Source organism: Panthera tigris, chromosome D1 (genome assembly GCF_018350195.1).
Source record: "Panthera tigris isolate Pti1 chromosome D1, P.tigris_Pti1_mat1.1, whole genome shotgun sequence".
NCBI classification, from domain to species: domain Eukaryota; kingdom Metazoa; phylum Chordata; class Mammalia; order Carnivora; family Felidae; genus Panthera; species Panthera tigris.
In genome coordinates, this window is record NC_056669.1 from 86,049,969 (window position 1) to 86,067,186 (window position 17,218).

At 34.9% G+C, this 17,218-nt stretch overlaps 1 protein-coding gene across 3 annotated transcripts in view; it reads right to left on the minus strand.

The window, feature by feature from the left end:
- Positions 1–8: 8 nt before the first annotated feature.
- CCDC73 (coiled-coil domain containing 73) overlaps positions 9–17,218 on the minus strand; it is a 157,352-nt gene continuing 140,142 nt past the window's right edge. For all 3 annotated transcript variants that reach the window (XM_007082027.3, XM_042957947.1, XM_042957948.1), the window contains 4 exons: positions 8,975–9,155; positions 5,968–7,464; positions 3,875–4,008; positions 9–523 (listed from right to left, as the gene is read on the minus strand). In XM_007082027.3, coding sequence (XP_007082089.2) covers positions 302–523; positions 3,875–4,008; positions 5,968–7,464; positions 8,975–9,155 — 2,034 coding nt within the window. In that variant the 3' untranslated portion in view covers positions 9–301. The remainder of the gene's footprint in view (positions 524–3,874; positions 4,009–5,967; positions 7,465–8,974; positions 9,156–17,218) is intronic.

The following is a 17,218-nucleotide window of genomic DNA, read 5'->3' on the forward strand; positions in this document are numbered from 1 at the left end:
TTGTATAATACGGAAGTTGTGTTCTGCAAGGAAAGGGGTTGAAGGTGCAACAAGAGCTTTTTGGTAAAAGGATGTACAGAGGAGAGCACATTTTCTTAAGGGGAATTGGATGCTACCAAGCAATCTTAGCTACCTTAGATGAAGCATTTGCAAAAAAACATAATTTCATCACATGAAAAGAAATTGGAAAAGTGTGTATAACTGTAAAGCTTGAAGTGTAACATTCTGTTCTAGTCAAAACCATATGATTGATATTTCAATTAAGTCCATTCACTACTTGAAAGCATTTATCAAAGTCCTTTTACTCTGTCATTTTTTCCAGCATCTCTTCTGTTTTTCTTTTCTTAGGGTGGTTGTCATTTTCTAAGCTTAGGAACTTTTCGATTTCATTAACTTGATTTGTTTCCAGGCTCTGCCAGTCCTCTTCACCAGGAGATGATGCAGCCACATTGGTAGTATCTTTAATCTTGATTGCCTGAAAATGGCTTTGTGGCAGAGTTGATTTCAGAGGCTTTATTTTCACCTAGGAAAGACCAAACTTATTTTACTTAGTGTTGAAATTACTCATTTTTTAAAGTCATCAACAAGAGTTAAAATCCTTAAGGCTGTGCAATTATGACTATGTGATAAAGCCATCATTTTTCTTGGCTAATTTTCAGCAACTACCTTAATTTGGCACAAAAAAACAATAAAATGTGAATGTGGAGGCTTAGGTCTATGTAGTAGCTCCTTAAGATCTCTAATAGAGCCCAGTACTACCATGAACCTTTTCTAAAAGGTCTTAAGCTTACACTGAAAGAAGATACTTAAAACAATTACAGATAAAAATCTGTTTTGTCTGCTACTCCCCTTCCCTTCCCAAACATGTCTATGTTTTGTATCTTCTATCAAAACCAGGAGAAAATTAAAAATGCTAACAGAGGTAGACTGCCTTATAAAAACTGCCTTTTACTTCATGTTTCCTCTCATGCTTCAGAGCACCACTGTTGGACAAACAGGAAAGAACAGGGAGGTATTTGGAAGTTGGCATGTTTCCAAGGCACTGCATTGGATCATACTTCTAATACTGTGTTTAAAAATTATGTAAGTTTTTAATTGTAAGATTTTTTTTCTGATAATTATTGGAAGTTTAGAAAATAGAGGAAAAAGTATAAAGAAATCAAATTCATTAGTAATCTATCCAGGGAGACCAGTCAACACATTTTGGTATTGTTTGCTACTATCTTTTTTCTATTTTTAGTGTATTTGATCATTCTATAGAATTTTAGATCTTGGTTTTTCCCTCGTGGGCTATTTCCTCAGTCTTTAAAATTTCTCATAAACCATTGTCAGTGGCTGCACAAAAATAAATTTGAGTTAATTTCCTGAAGAAAAATAAATCTTTGATGGTCTTCTTGGATTCCAGATAAAATCTTCTGATAAAAAGTCACATATTTTAGAAATGAAGAACAGGATAAGAATGACATTAAAATTACCTAAAATCCCAAGTACCATTAAACATTTTGATGTAAATATTCTGGTCTCTCTTCTGTGTATATATACACTTTTAAAATCTGGATCATATTTCTGTCTTTTTCTGTTTTGTGTTAAAAATATTTTTAGTATTTTCCTCTGCTCTTAAAAAGTTAACAACATCGCTCCATTATATTCCATGTTCCATAATTTAATATGTTGAACATTTAAGTTGGTGGGAAATGCTCAGTTATAAATTAGGCTATAATGAATGTCATTTGTTCATAGATCTTGGTGAAGATCTTCGAGTACTGCCTTAAAATCTCCCACTTTGACTGGAAAAGGTGGCATATGCATAACGTTTTCAAAGCAAGATTACAGAGTAATAATTCTTAAATGAGCTTAACTGTTTACATTTAACCTCCCTTTCCCAAGAGTTGCTCCTTCTGGATGGGTCTGTTTGGCTCCTGAGAATTCTACAGTCAGCCACCAGTCCCCTTGTAACCTTAGCCTTTGTTCCTTGCAGTGACGCTATGTCATAGTTTGATTGCCTATGTTTTTATGAAATAACATATGAAAACAAAAGTATCAGCACAGGACTGCCAGGAGACCACAGGCAAGTCATTTAAGTTTTGTGGCCTCACTCTTAGCACCATTTAGTTGCAAAATGCTACTGTAGAGTAACTGGTAATGGATAAAAAAAATGTACATAAATGTGTATTTCTGATAATGTCTTGAATGTAAAAGTGCCCAACATATGTCATTTAGCTCACAGGGCCAAAATGACTGTAGGTCATCCATTCAATACAGAGAATAGATGCAGAGAAAGCAATCAAATTTAAATTTAGTTGCTGATGTTGAGATAAACTCACTGATGGTACCTAATTTTAACCTGTTCTTGCCATCACAGTGTGATGCAGTTTGGTGCATTTGTCATCAAGTATAAATTACCTGATTTTCGTTATTCTTTGACTTTTTATCTTGATGATGGAGAGGAAAAAGACATTTACACATAACTACTTTAGTTTCTTTCCCCTTAACTGCCTCCTTGGTGGGAGGGGCAGGAGCAGGGATAGGCTGGAGAAGCAAGATGGAGCGTAAAGTTTACATTTAGCAAAACTTGTCCGAATTTGACTTACAGAGGTTTTGCAGCCTATAGCAGTAATTCTAGTTCCAGAGATGTTGCTACATATCTTTACTCCTTCCTTTCCTAAAAAATCATTACCTTTTTACCTCCTCTTTCTGCCTAAAAGATCTACTCTTAGGCCTAAAATTGCCCTGAGCCAGATTACTAGCCGCCTTTTTCAGCCTGGGCTCACTTTTTAAAATTTAAATAATTTAATTAAAAAAGGAAAGTAAGGGGCCCCTGGGTTGCTCAGTCAGTTGAGCATCCACCTCTTGATTTTGACTCAGGTCATGATCCCAGGGTTGCAGGATTGAGCCCTGAGTAGGGCTCCTCTCTGAGCATGGAGCCTGCTTAAGATTCTCTCTCTCTACCCCTCATGTGCGCACTTTCCCTATTTAAAATAAAAAATAAAATACATTGTTAAAAGTTGTTACTTGTTAATGCTGTGTTAGTACTACAATTTTTAGTTTATAGGTGCTAAAGAGAAAGTTATTTAATATGTACTTCTAAAATTAAAAAAAATACACGATGGTTTTAAAATCTGTCCCCATGTAGTTGATTTTTTTCTGTAAGTGATCTTGCCAAACCTTTTTACGTTATACTTTTTAGGGGTTAACACCTAGAATTGCCTGTTTTTTTAGATTTTGAACAATACAGCTTTTTTCATGCTAAAGTTTTGTACTCTGAGATAATAGTAACTTAAAAATTTTGCCCCAAAACTGGTCAGCTGTGCTTGCTTTTCATATGACAAATGGACTCTTGGAGCCATGTAATGTCTACAAATGTATATGCATACACACACATACATATTCCTATTTGATATTATATATTAAGGATATTTGATCCTTTCTCCTACTGTCTTCTAACCGAAGTAATTTAAAAGAAATTCCTTTGCAGTAGTTTCTCAAAATGATGTAATTACTTAAGCAGTGTCAAGAACAATGGAATTTAATTGATTGGATTATTTTAAGGCATCTTTTATTAAGAAAATTTTAAATGCTCAAATGCCACTACTCCTAAATTTAGGTGACTAAAAAAATAGAAGTAGATACATAATACACTACCTCACACTGTCCTTCCCCAAACAGGCTGGATTATATCTATTTGATTTATGCACTGTGACTTTTTCCTGCTGTTTTCCATCAACCTTAATTGTGAAAAATGGTGCCATGTTGCCCTCTTGATATTATTTTGGAGATCAGTTAGGTCTTAAAGCATCCAGATGCATACAGTTCTACACATATCTGTAGAATTAGCTCACTAAGGTCTGCTCAGCAATATTTTTAATTGACTTACGTGTTCTGTGGGAAAAGAAGAATCGTAAAAAGTCTTTGCAATTGCATTCCTCTCTTTGCTGGGCTCTCCCTTGGGATCTGGATGGATACTTGAGCTATTCAAAGTGTCAGCAACTCTGTTAATGCTGGTAGTATCTGGTTGACAAAGAGGAAATGGCAACAACTGAATTTTATTCTCCAGACACTCGTTTTAGTGACTGAACTTGTTTTTCTCTGATCCTATCTATGCTTTTGTATTTAAAAAGTAACTATTTCTATTTTGTTTTTATTTTTAACATTTTATAGTTTACATTGACTTTGCTGTTAATACACATAGGCATTTCATTTCAGAAAACATTTTTTATTGCTGCTTTCTAAAACCTGATTTCATGTTAAAATGTGTGAAATGGCATAAATACCTTCTAACATAACGTAACTCACATAAAACGTTATCCTTCTTCCACTGGTTATTGCATTGCCACAGAGGTAAACATTTATATGAAGTGAGCATCTTACAATTCAGATTAATGGGAAAAGTCTGAATCAACTAAAAGTCGTATTTATGAAATATATTTAAAGAAATGAGCCACAGTAAGAAGCCCAACAAAGGGCTGTCTAGTAGGGATCACTGGAATTTAATAAATAGGTAAAAATGATTTAGAGAGACATGTCAGCTTTGAAGGTTAAAAGACACTTGTATCTTTTATGAGTGGACATTTTACAAGCTGAATTTCTACAGAATTTTAGATCTCTCCCATTCCATCCTTATTTATATCACAGAGATTGAAGATTAGCCCCTTCACTAACAGCACTTGACTAATTGCAGCATTCAACAGATTCAAAATTAATGGAATCTGAAGTTACTACATTTTATTAGGAAAGTAGGAAGTTTTTACAGTTTTTGGTGTTTTCTGTTTTTCCCTACATTACTTCTCCATTTATGCTGGTAAACCTGATACACTTCATTTTGCTTTTAATTCCCAATTTTTCTTCAAAGTTCTATCAGTTGTCTTTTTAAAAGAAGCCTATTAGCTAGCTCTGAGGGCCATTCAGAGCTTTCCTTGTAATCTGCATTACTTTAATGGGTCTAAATGCATACTGTTAAACCAGCAAATAAATTAGTTTATAATATATTTACAAATAATTCTGAGAATATCTTTAACAACCTCCGTAACTTTGTGAGATTGCTGTTAGCAAAAGATATTTTTCATAATCTTAAACTATCGTTCAAATTACATTTTTACAGCACTTTTACATGATATGTGGTATATTTCTATTTTTAAATATTTTTAGTGGGAAGAATTTCAGATACACAAAAAGAGTATGAACCTCGTACCATCACCTGGCTCCCAACACCATCACTATTAAGTCATATGTAGTTCATCTACCTCTCCCCTATTTTTTTATTCTAGAATATTTTTATAAAGCAAGACTTGGACATAATGTTATTTCATGTGGTGGTTAGAACCACTATTCTCTGAAATAACGTTTGAATGTTTTAATATTGGTACATAATTAAGGGATTCCATTTAAAGTGTTTCAGTGACAAATATCAATGATCTGAAATGTATTAATGTTATACCTCAACAATACTTGTAAAATGAAGACAAAGCTGGATTCTAGTACTAGTGAAGGGACAGCTAAAAGAAAAATTAAGGAAAGCAGTAGAAAATTCGGGGAAGCAAGTGAGGGAAGGAAGTTTTTTCAGTATAGAATGAAAAGGAATAAACATGCCCACTGGCAGAAGCCTTAGGAACAACTTGACTCCAATTAGGTAGTTGTTCCTAATTTAAAATTAATGACCAGGGCCTGTGTTCATTTCTGCTGTTTCCAGTTCCTTGAGGACATTTTTTTTTTAATCTGCAATATGCGTGTGCACCTCAGTACCTGTTGATACTAGTGGCTCAGATTTAGGTGAAAAGTCCCACTTATGTTTAAGGAAAACCTTTCCCACTTTTACCTATATACATATATGGAGTATTCTGTATTTTAGGTTTAGGCAGTTTTTAAACGAAATGGTTTCATTTGAAACATAATGGTTTGGAGACCATCAAGGATAAGGAGTAGAAATTCAAATTTTAAAAGAAAACCTAAACTTTTTTTTTTTTTTTTTACCTGGGCCAGTATCCTTCCTGATATCATCAACATTTTTGCAAAGTGTCACTGAAACCATATTTTTGTTTTCTGATGGGCCTGTTGGTCTCTCCTGCAGCAACAAAGGAATGCTAGAGGTTGAAGTGCTCAGTGTTTGACTTTCAATTTGATTTACTTTTGACCAAGGACTGGGGTCTAAAAAATTCACATATACTGGAATTTTCTCAGTTTTTTTATCTGAAGTTGAAAGATCAAAGGCTGACCTTCCACTTCTGTTTACTAAATCTCCAGATGGCTTTATGTGAAATGAACATGATTCTTCCAGCTGTCCTTCACTGTAAATTTCTCCTGAAACGATGTCATTTAATGACTCTCTTTTCTCTGTATTATTTAACAATGTATGCTGTCTTTCATTAACATTCACAAAAAGGAAGAGGTCATTTTTTGTGGTTTCAGTTATCTGATTCTCATCAATCTGACTCTCTTTATTGGAAAACTGTATTTCTGTGGAAGTTTTTGTAGGAATAGCCGTTTTCATGTCTTTGGCTTGTGAGGTATGTACGTTCTCATTGTTAATCTGGAGATGGGAAATGGTGACACTGTTTTCTAAACATCCCAAACAGTTCTTTAGTTGACTAGTGTCCATATCATTCAGATTTTTCCATACAGTTCTTTCCCTAGGGCTGGAGTTGGGTTTCACCAATGTAGGCATAATATTAACATTTTTATTTGCATTCTTAAGTACTTTCAAATTATCACTGAAAGCAGATGAAATGGGGTGGTTAACTGCTGTATCAAAGGAAATAGGTAGTTCTGGTTTCTCTGAGGTATCGTTACAGATTTGCCGAAAAACTGAAGTTTGTTTAAATGGCAATACACTGCACTCACTTTTTTTACTTAACAGTTGCATTTGGTTTATTTTACATTGTTTATCATCTAACATAACATTACTTGAATCCTGCAAACTGTATTTCTGACACTGAACAGGATTTTTTACATTTAGAGATGAATCCAGATCTGCTCCGGTTTGGTCACTATTTGGAATTTCCTTCTCCGTGGCATTTTCTTGAATCCCTGGAAGCAATCTGAATTGTTTGAATGGTTCATCTTCAGAACCATCTTTCTTTTGATTTGTATGGTGAGACATCTCATTTAAGATATTGTTAGATGATGTTCTGGTATTTTCAACCTCCAGGTGGATATCTGCATAGTGAAGATCAGATCTTTCAGTTCTTTCTAGGTGTATCTTTTCTGTTTCTGTCGATCTATCTGCCATTAAACATGAATTGTTTGGTGACTTAAATTCTGTACAATCATTGTCTTTTTCCAAATGCACCTTGTCTTTTTTTTCTGAAGTAACTGCTTTTCTAAGGTCTGTAACATTTAAGGTTTGTCCTTGACTGATTAGTTCTTTTTCTATGCAGAGGGTTTTGCTTAGGGAGACTTCACTTTGATTTTCATCCTGAGGTATAGCAGGATCACTTTCATTCTTGGAGCTTTTTTCAAAAAGCTGTAAATCTGTCATGATGAGAATACAGTAAATTTTTATATTACACACTAAAGCCTGCTTTTATAAGACAAAATGTATGACCTATTTTTGTAAAAACATATTTAGTCTTAAATATTTCATTGGCCATTACACAAAACACCAGTTTTACCTAAATGTTGAGTTATCTTTGTCATATATTTAGCATGCTAAATATTTTCGGCTCTCCTCATATTAAACTTTTATTTCATAGCAACAGAAGCATTTTTGGTTTAAAAAGGGGCAAGTAGGTTGAGGATATTACAAAATGGTTTTTAGTTGTCTAGTCTATTACACTTCCTTTTGAGCATACAGTACAATTCCATGTACACACAGCTGAGTCGATAAAAATGAATTTATCCTAACAAGTTAGACTCTAATTTCTATTACTACTGTCAAACAAAAATTTAACCAAGGAAGTCTGAAGATCTAACTGGCTTCATTAAATGATCCATTCAATCAGCATTCCACCTAGCAAATAGAAGCCCCACTGAGCTATAGAAAAGGAAAGGTTTTAAAAGAGAATGAGTGGAAAAAAGAAAATTATTACCAAAGAATCCATTGTTTTAGGCAAAGTCACTCTCCTAATGGGAAAGGGGCCTACCAGATTTCTTATTGCTGACCAGGAAATTCCAGGTTAACTGGTTAAAGGTTATATTCCTGGGGGTTGAAACCACAGTTTGCTTAGGTACTGAAGGCTTGCTGACATTGGGTTCTTAATACAAGTGATTCCATTTTAGGCCTGTGGTTTTCTTTTTATCACTATCTACGATCCAGAATTGCTAGCTGATTTCTTCAAGACTGTCAGTTGTCACTTGATCATTACCTTCTAAGTATTTAAAAATTTTTGGATACTTTTGGGCAAATGTTGAGAATACTTATTTTATTCATCTGGGTTTTAACCATAGATTTTAAATTTTCTGTATAGTTAAAATAACCTAGAATACAAAATTCAGGATTTGAAGGATTTTAGTCCATTCATTCTCTCTACAACATCTCCACCAAGTGGTTGTTCAGCCTAGGTTTGAACATGTTCATACAATAAGTTTATGGTCTTTAAACAACTCTTTTTCAAGACAGACAAATTAGTAAATTACTTCAATGGTTACAGAAAGGTCTTTTGAACTAAGGAAAGTGTTCCAGGTCTGATTATCAGAAGGTTATGGGTAGCCCAGAGAACACACTCCCCAAGGCAGTGAAGGCAGAAACCATAATGCAAAACACCATGGAGTAAGTGATTAGGGAAAACAGGAATGTAATTTTCCCCCAAAATATTGGCTGTAAATGATATCTCAAAAGAAGCCTGTCTTAAGACCTACACAAATGAAAAAGTATTTCTTCAGATACAGTACAAGATCCTCAAAGACTATATATAACTGATATTCCCCTAAATTCCATAGATGGCCTAGCACAGCACTTTGACAGATCCTTTATTTGTAGGAGAAAAGGTGGGGGTGGGGCTCTCAATACATCAAATTAGAAAATAGCAATGTGTTAGGTTACCTTCTATTATTTCTATAAATGGGTCTTCTTTCTTCTCCTCCTTTTCTCTGTAGTTAGTATCTGAACAAAAACTCATAGTGTCTGTCTTTATTTCTTGTCCAGAATTACATTTCTGTATGATAGTATTTTCTGGTTTTTCCATTGACATTTCACTGTTTTTAGTATATACTTCTGGAAGATTCTAAAGTAACATGGAAAAAATACCTCTAATGTAAAAAACATACTGTTAAAAAGTATAAGACATTTGAACAAATTTTGCTGGTAAAAGTGGAATCTGTTTCAAGTCAACCATTCAGCAATTTCTATTTAAAAGCCAAATCATTTTTTTTACTAAGTTTAATATACTACTTTTTAATTTTTTTTAATGTTTATTTTTGAGAGAGAGAGCACGTGTGCGGGAGCGCAAGAAAGCAGGGGAGGGGCAAACAGGGAGACACAGAATCTAAAGCAGGCTCCAGCACAGTGCGTGACGCAGGGCTTGAACTCACCAGCCTTAGAGATCATGACCTGAGCTGAAGTCAGACACTTACTTAACTGACTGAGCCACCCAGACGCCCCAATAATACTCTTTGTAACAAGATCACTTTAACTACATTTTGTATGGTCTATCATATTTAAACAAAATTGAGACCCTTTGATGTTTTCAAACATGCATTCCACATTATTATGAAATTTCACATATATAATAAAAGAACCACTCTTATTAAAAGCAAAGTAGTCATGGCAAGCAAATTGTTTTGAGTGTTTGGTATTTTTATGCATCCTTAAAATAATGAATCAATTCAACCCCCTGTATATTCAGCACTTGTTCCATGGAAGCACTGCACTAGGCTTTGGGATACAATGATGAACAACATAGTCCCTAGCTTCAAAAAACTCACAATCCAGTGGGGAAGATAGGAAAAGAAATAATGTAGATGGGGATAAGAAGGCACTCCAGGGAAAACATGGCATATACAGATGCTTAAAAGCAAGCAAGAGTATAGTCTTTACATGGAACTACTCATGATTTACTTCAGCTAGAGCTTGGACACTGGGAGAATGGAGAGAAATGAGGCTTGGGATGTTATGCCCAGGTCATTAAGGGCCAAATATAGGATGCTGAGGAGTTTCAGGAAGACAACTGAATGGTTTTAGACAAGTAACATCTGACTGGAAAGACCATTCTGGCTGCAGCATCAAGAATAATGTTTCAAACTCGTTGATTAAAACCTGCAATGAGAAATAAATGTTTTACAACAGCAAGCACACCAAGTAATGTCTACTCTTAATGTGATGCATTATGTTTCATATGCACTTTATTTCATTTTTTAAAGAGTACTGGCCACAAATCACTAATTTCCATGACCACTAGTAGGCTGTGCATAGAAGTCTGAAAAATACTGAATTAAAGGGAGACAACATGAGACAGAGATGCATCAGAAGAGTGTCATAGTGTCACAGTCCATGTGATAGCAGTAAAGATGAAGAACTGAATAGATACAAGAAGTATTTACAAGCTAATCAATAGGACTTGATGAATGATAAGAAGGAGAGTCCAGATTGATTTACAGAGTTCAGGTTACAGAATTCAGATTCACCATAGGTGAATGGATGTTATTTACTCAGCTAGAAAACAGGAGTTAGTAGCAGATTTGGAGGAAAATATCATGGGTTGTTTGAACCTGCTGAGTTTGAAGGGTTAGGAAGATATTAAAGTAGGGAAGTCTAATGAACATTTAGATACATGTATCTGGAGTTTATGAAAGAAAATTTACCTGGAAGTGTATATTTGAAAATCATGGATAGACAGATGGCAACAGAAGATGTACAAGTTGATGAAACTAATAAGAGTATATTTTGAGGGGGAAAAAGGGTATAGGATAAAATGCTAATGAAAACCATTGCAGGAAAAATCAGCAAAGGAGATTGACAAAAAACAATATGGTAGTTAGGAGAATAAATTCAATTCTGTTTATAAAGCATATAACTCATGGTTGCTTAATTAATGGTAAGAATAACTATTATTTCCACTTTAAAGAGAAGCTTGAGAGGGAGAAACAGAGGAGTAAAATATGGTAGAAGAAAAGGAGAACGGGTATTCAAGAAGGAGACCGTATCAATGTATTATCAAAAGGACTGAAAAATGTCCATTGGAAGTAGTGTACATCCATTGGATGGGGTGGGAGGGGTGAAGCCAGATTGCCCTATGTTGAAGGATGAATAAATAGGAAGGAAGGAACTAAAGGGTATGAGTTTAGACCACTCTTTGAAGAAACTTGACTCTACAGGGGAAAACAGACTTGTATTTAGAGATGGACATAGGATCAAAAAGTTTTTTTGTGTGTACTTGTAAATGGGAATATATACACTAGTAACTCAAATGTAACTGACACACATGAAAATATGTTTAATAAAAATGTAAATAAAAACTGATAAAAAGTAACAGGGCGCCTGCGTTGCTCAGTGGGTTAAGCATCTGATTCTTGATTTTGGCTTAGGTCATGATCTGACAGTTTGTGAGTCTGAGCCCTGCATTGGGCTCTGCACTGTCAGTGCCGAGCCTGCTTGGGATCCTCTTTCTGTCTCTCTGTCTCTCTCTCCCTTCTCCCCCCCCTCCCCAAATAAATTAAAAACAATTTTTTTTAACTGATAAAAGTATTCGAGTTTGGGTACACAGGTACTTTTATATGTGGTTGGTGGGAGTATAAATTGGTACAATCTTTCTGGAAGGCAATATGTGTCAAAACTATAAGTAAACAAGCTCTTTGACCCAGCAAAACTGTTTCTGGAAATTTATCCTAACGAAATAATTGCAAAAGTACAGAAAATTTGTACAAGGATGTCCTACAGTAAAGGGCTGTATAAATTAATTATGGCACAGGAACTGTGATATGTCAATTTCAACTGACTTAGAAAGACATCCACTCTTTGAGTTAAAACAAGGCAGTTCCTTGTGTGTGAAAATTCCTCACCCAGATGCACCTGTGCACGCACACACAAACAGACACGTACACACACACACAATTAAAGGAAGTTCTTCAAACTTAAGCAATAGGATACCAGGTAGAAACCTGGATCTACAGAAGTGAATAAAGAGGGCCGGGAATGGCAAATATGAGTGAATATAAAAGATATTTTCTCTGATTTTTTGGGTGCCTGGCTGGCTTAGTGAAGCAGTGACTCTTGATCTCTCAGGGTCCTGGAGCCTACTTAATTAAAAAAAACAAAAAGACATTTTCTAATTCTTAATTTTCTTAACCAGGTAATTAACAATTTAAAATGAAATAACAGGGCTGTGTGGCTCAGTCGGTTAAGCATCTGACTTTGGCTCAGGTCATGATCTCGCTATTCATGGGTTCAAGCCCCACATCAGGCTCTGTGTTCACAGCTCTGAGCTGGGAGCCTGCTTCAGATTCTGTCTCTCTCTCTCTCTGCCCCTCCCCTGCTTACACTCTGTCTCTCTCTCTCTCAACAATAAACATTAAAAAAAAATTGGGGCACCTGGGTGGCTCAGTTGGTTAAGCGTCTGACTTTGGCTCAGGTCATGATCTCATGGTCCGTGAGTTCAAGCCCCGCATCAGGCTCTGCTGACAGGTCAGAGCCTGGAGCCTGCTGCTTCAGAATCTGCATCTCCTTCTCTCTCTGCCCCTCCCCAACTCGCATTCTGTCTCTGTCTCTTTCTCAAAAGTAAATAAACATGAAAAAACAATTTTTTAATTAAAAAAATAAAATTAAACTAAATAAAATAATATATGGTGGAGTTGATAACATACGTAAAAGTGTATTATAAAAATAACACAAAGACTGAGTAAAAGAAAATGAGAATATAGTATTGTAAACTTCTTACTAACCAAAGAATTTAACATAATTTTGAAAACAGACTATGTTCAATTAAGCTCTAGAAAAGTAGTTGACAAACTATGGCCAGTGGGCCAAATATGGCCTACTGTTTTTGGAAATATAATTTATTAGTACACAACCATGCCCATGCCTATTTATTTATGAACTTAATGCCACTGAACTGCACACATATAGTTTTAGTAAATTTTATGTATATTTTACCACAATAAAAAAAAAAATATATATATATATATATATATATATATATATGAAACAGTTCTCAAAAAGAAAATATAAAAATTCCTCATGTTGATTTTTTTTTTTAATGTTTATTCACTTTTTGAGAGAGTGTGAGCAGGGCAGGGGCAGAGAGAGAGAGGGAGACACAGAATCTGAAGCAGGCTCCAGGCTCTGAGCTGTCAGCACAGAGCCTGATGTGGGGCTCAAACTCACAAACTGTGAGATCATGAACTGAGCCGAAGTTGGACACTTAACCAACTGAGCCACTCAGGCACCCCAGACTTTCTCATGTTATTACTCAACATAAAGAAATTATGAATATTCCCACTGAAAAAGTAACAGGATGAAAAGGATATATAATGCAAACACTACCCATAAAAGATGGAACAGCTGCATTAATATTATACAAAATAGACTTCAAGATAAGAAATATTACTAGGATAAAGATGGATCAGTTAATCAAGAAATAACAATCATAAATGTATATACACCTAATAATAGAGCTTAAAAACACACAAAGTAAAAACTGACAGTACTAAAAATGGAAAGATAAATTTACAAAGATTTCAATAGTCTTCTCCCACTAATTGATAGAAGTACACAAAAAAGATCAGGACAGAAAAGACTTGAACATCATCATCAACCAGCCTGATCTGACATTTATAAAACATTCAACTGACAAATAACAGAATATGCATTCTTTTCAAGAGCACATGAAATATTCACCAAGATAGGCAATATGCTTGGCTAACAAGTCTTTTGAAAAAGGATATTTATATTTAAAAGGATATATTTATATTGAAAAGGATAAAAGTCTTACAGAAAATGCTCTCTGACTACAACTATATTATATTTGAAAACATTAACAGAAAGATACTTGGAACATTCTCAAATACTTGGAAATTAAACAACAGTTATAGGTCATACCCATACCATGGTTCATGCCCATTCCCACGGATCAAGGAAGACCTCACAAAAGGAATTTTAAAATATGAATAAGAATGATACCACTACAGGGGCACCTGGGTGGTTAAGTGTCCGACTCTTGGTTTCAACTCAGGTCATGAGGTCTCATGGTTTCATGAGTTCAAGCCCTGCATTGGGTTCTGCGCTGGCAGTCCAGAGCCTGCTTGGGATTCTCTCTCTCCCTCTCTCTCTCTGCCTCTCCCCCACTTGTGCTATCTTTGTCTCTCTCAAAATAAACCAATAAACTTAAAAAAAGTTAGAATGAAACCACTACATATCAGAATTTGTGGGACGAAGCTGTAACAATGTTTAGAGGACAGTTTATAGCTTTAAATGCTGATACTAGAAAAGAAGAAAGGCCAATAATCAATGATCTAAGTGTCCATGTTAAAGAGCTGAAAAAACCACATCAAATCCAAAGTAAGTAGAATGTAAGTAAGGCTCCATAATAAAGTTAACAGCAAAAGCCAATGAAATAGTAAATGAACAAACATGAGACGGATATCAATGAAGTCAAAACCTGGTTCTTTGGAAAGGCAAATAAAGCTGAGAGTCTAGCTAAATTGACGAGAGAGAGGAAGAAGAAGAGGAGATGGAATGGGAGGAAGGGAAAGGTGGGACGCACAAATGAAAGAGGGGACATCAGTATAGATCTGATAGAGAAAGGGAACAGTAAAGGAATATTATGAGCAACGCTTTGCCAATAAATTTGACAACTTAGATGAAAAGGACAAGTTCCTTGAAAGACAAAAATTACCAAAAATGATTGTGTTGTAAGTCTCCAAGACTACCCCCAGGTTCCATGATTTGCTAGGAAGACTCACAGGACTCAGTATACAGTTGTGTAGTAGGGTCCCCTCCCTAAGGAAAGGAAAGGAGAGGGAAGGGGAGGGAAGGGGAGGGAGAAGAAAGAAAGAAAGAAAAGAGAGAAAAGAAAGAAAAGAGAGAGAGAAAGGAAGAAAGAAAGAAAAAGAAAGAAAAAAGAAAGAAAAAAAGAAAGACCTCAAGGTATGCATACATGACAATATCCCTCATGACCTTGTAACCTAACACCACTTAATCAGACTACATGTTAATGTGTGACCATATATGGGAGACAAAGAAGTAAAAATATATAAAAAACTATGCCACTTGGCGTTCAAGGCTCAGTTCTTTGGGAATGAACCAAACTGAGAGGTGCCCACATGAATAAAGTTGCTTCCTGGAAAGAAAAGCCTCAGTGTCACAACTCTCTGTGTGAGAATCCTGCTACAATTGTACTAATGACTAAGACTTACTACAGCAAAAGAATACACAGCAAAAAAAACATCACAAGGAAATATCAACGTGAAGTCTGGAGCAAACCAACAAATTCTATCTAATATTTAGTAAAGAAATAAAACCAATTCTACACAATACTCTTTCAGGAGGAGAGAACACATTCTAGCTCATGAAGCCAGTATTACTCTAATACAAAAACCAGACCAAAAGAATACAAAGAAAAAATAAGCAAAATATACAAATCAGTATTCCTAATCAATGCAAAATCCTTAATATACCATTAGCAAATCACATCCAGCCATATATAAAAATATAATACATATTTCAGGAAAGCATATGAGGGAGGGAGACACAGAATCTGAAGCAGGCTCTAGGCTTTGAGCTGTCAGCACAGACCCTGATGAGGGGCTTGAACTTACGAACAGTGAGATCATGACCTGAGCCGAAGTGGAATGCTTAACTGACTGAGCCAACCAGGTGACCCAGGAATGCAAGGTTATTTTAACTTTGGAAATCAATTAATATAATTAATTGGTTAATATTAACATATTGACAGAATAAAGAAAAAATATGATTATCTCAACAGATACAGAAAAAGCATTTCTCAAAATTTAATACTGATTCATTATAAAAACTCAGCAAACTAGGAAGAAAAGGAAACTTCCTCAATCAGATAAAGAACACGTACAGAAAACCTATAGCTAACATTATATGAAATGGTGAAAGACTAAAAATTCTCCATCTGAGATAAAGCAAGTCCATTTTTTTTTTTTAATGTTACTTATTTTGAGAGAGAGAAGAAGAGAGAGAGAGAGAGCACATGCACGAGTTGGGGAGGGGCAGAGAGAGAGGGAGAGAGAGAATCCCAAGTGGGCTCCAAGCTGTCAGCACAGAGCCCAACACAGGGCTCAATCCCACAAACCTAAGCCAAAATCAAGAGCTGGACGCTTAATGGTCTGAGTCACCGAGGCACCCCCACTGTCACCACTTTTATTCTACACTGTACTAGAAGGTCTTAACTACTGCAATAAATTGAGAAAAAAATAAAATTCATACAAAGCAGAAGGAAAGAAAAAAATATCCTTAAATTCACAGATGACATAATGTACGCAGAAAACCCAAAAATTAGGTTTGGGTTTATTGTAACTACCATTACAATAAATTTAAAAGGTAATAGGATACAAGGTCAATGCACAAAAATCAAATTTTACTTCTATATACTAGCAAGAAACAATTAGAAAATTAATTTTTAAAATACTGTTTATAATAGGATCCTAGAACATGAATTATTCAGGGATAAATTTCACCAAACATTTTAAAGATCTACACAATGAAAATGACAAAGCATTCCTGCAGGGTATTAAAGAATGTCTAAATAAATATAAACATATGCCATGTTCATGAATTGGAGGACTCAATAGTTAAGATGTCAATTTTTCACAAATTAACCTATAGATTCAACACAATACAAAGTCCCACAGACTTGTTTTTTAGAAATTGACAAACTGATTCTAAAAATTATATGGAAAGCAAAGAACTCAGAAGAGCCAAAACAATTTTGAAAAAAAAAAATTGAAGGATTTGCACTACCACATTTTAAAACTTCTTACAAAGCTATACTAACAAAGGCAGGGTTGCATATTGACTTAATGATGAACATATAATCAATGGAACATAATAAGGCATTCAGAAATAGATCTATACATATATTAGATCAATTAACTTTCAAAGAACATACCAATGTAAAATGAGAGAAAAAAATGTCTTTTCAAAAAATGTACATGTTGGAACTGGAAATCCATGTCCAAAAAAATGACCCTCAATCCTTATGTCATACTGTACACAAAAATTAACTGAAAATGTATTATAGACCACATGCTTATACTATTTTAAAATTTGAGACACTTAAAATATAAAGCAGGAAGAAAACCATCAGTGATGGTCCTAATTTCTTTC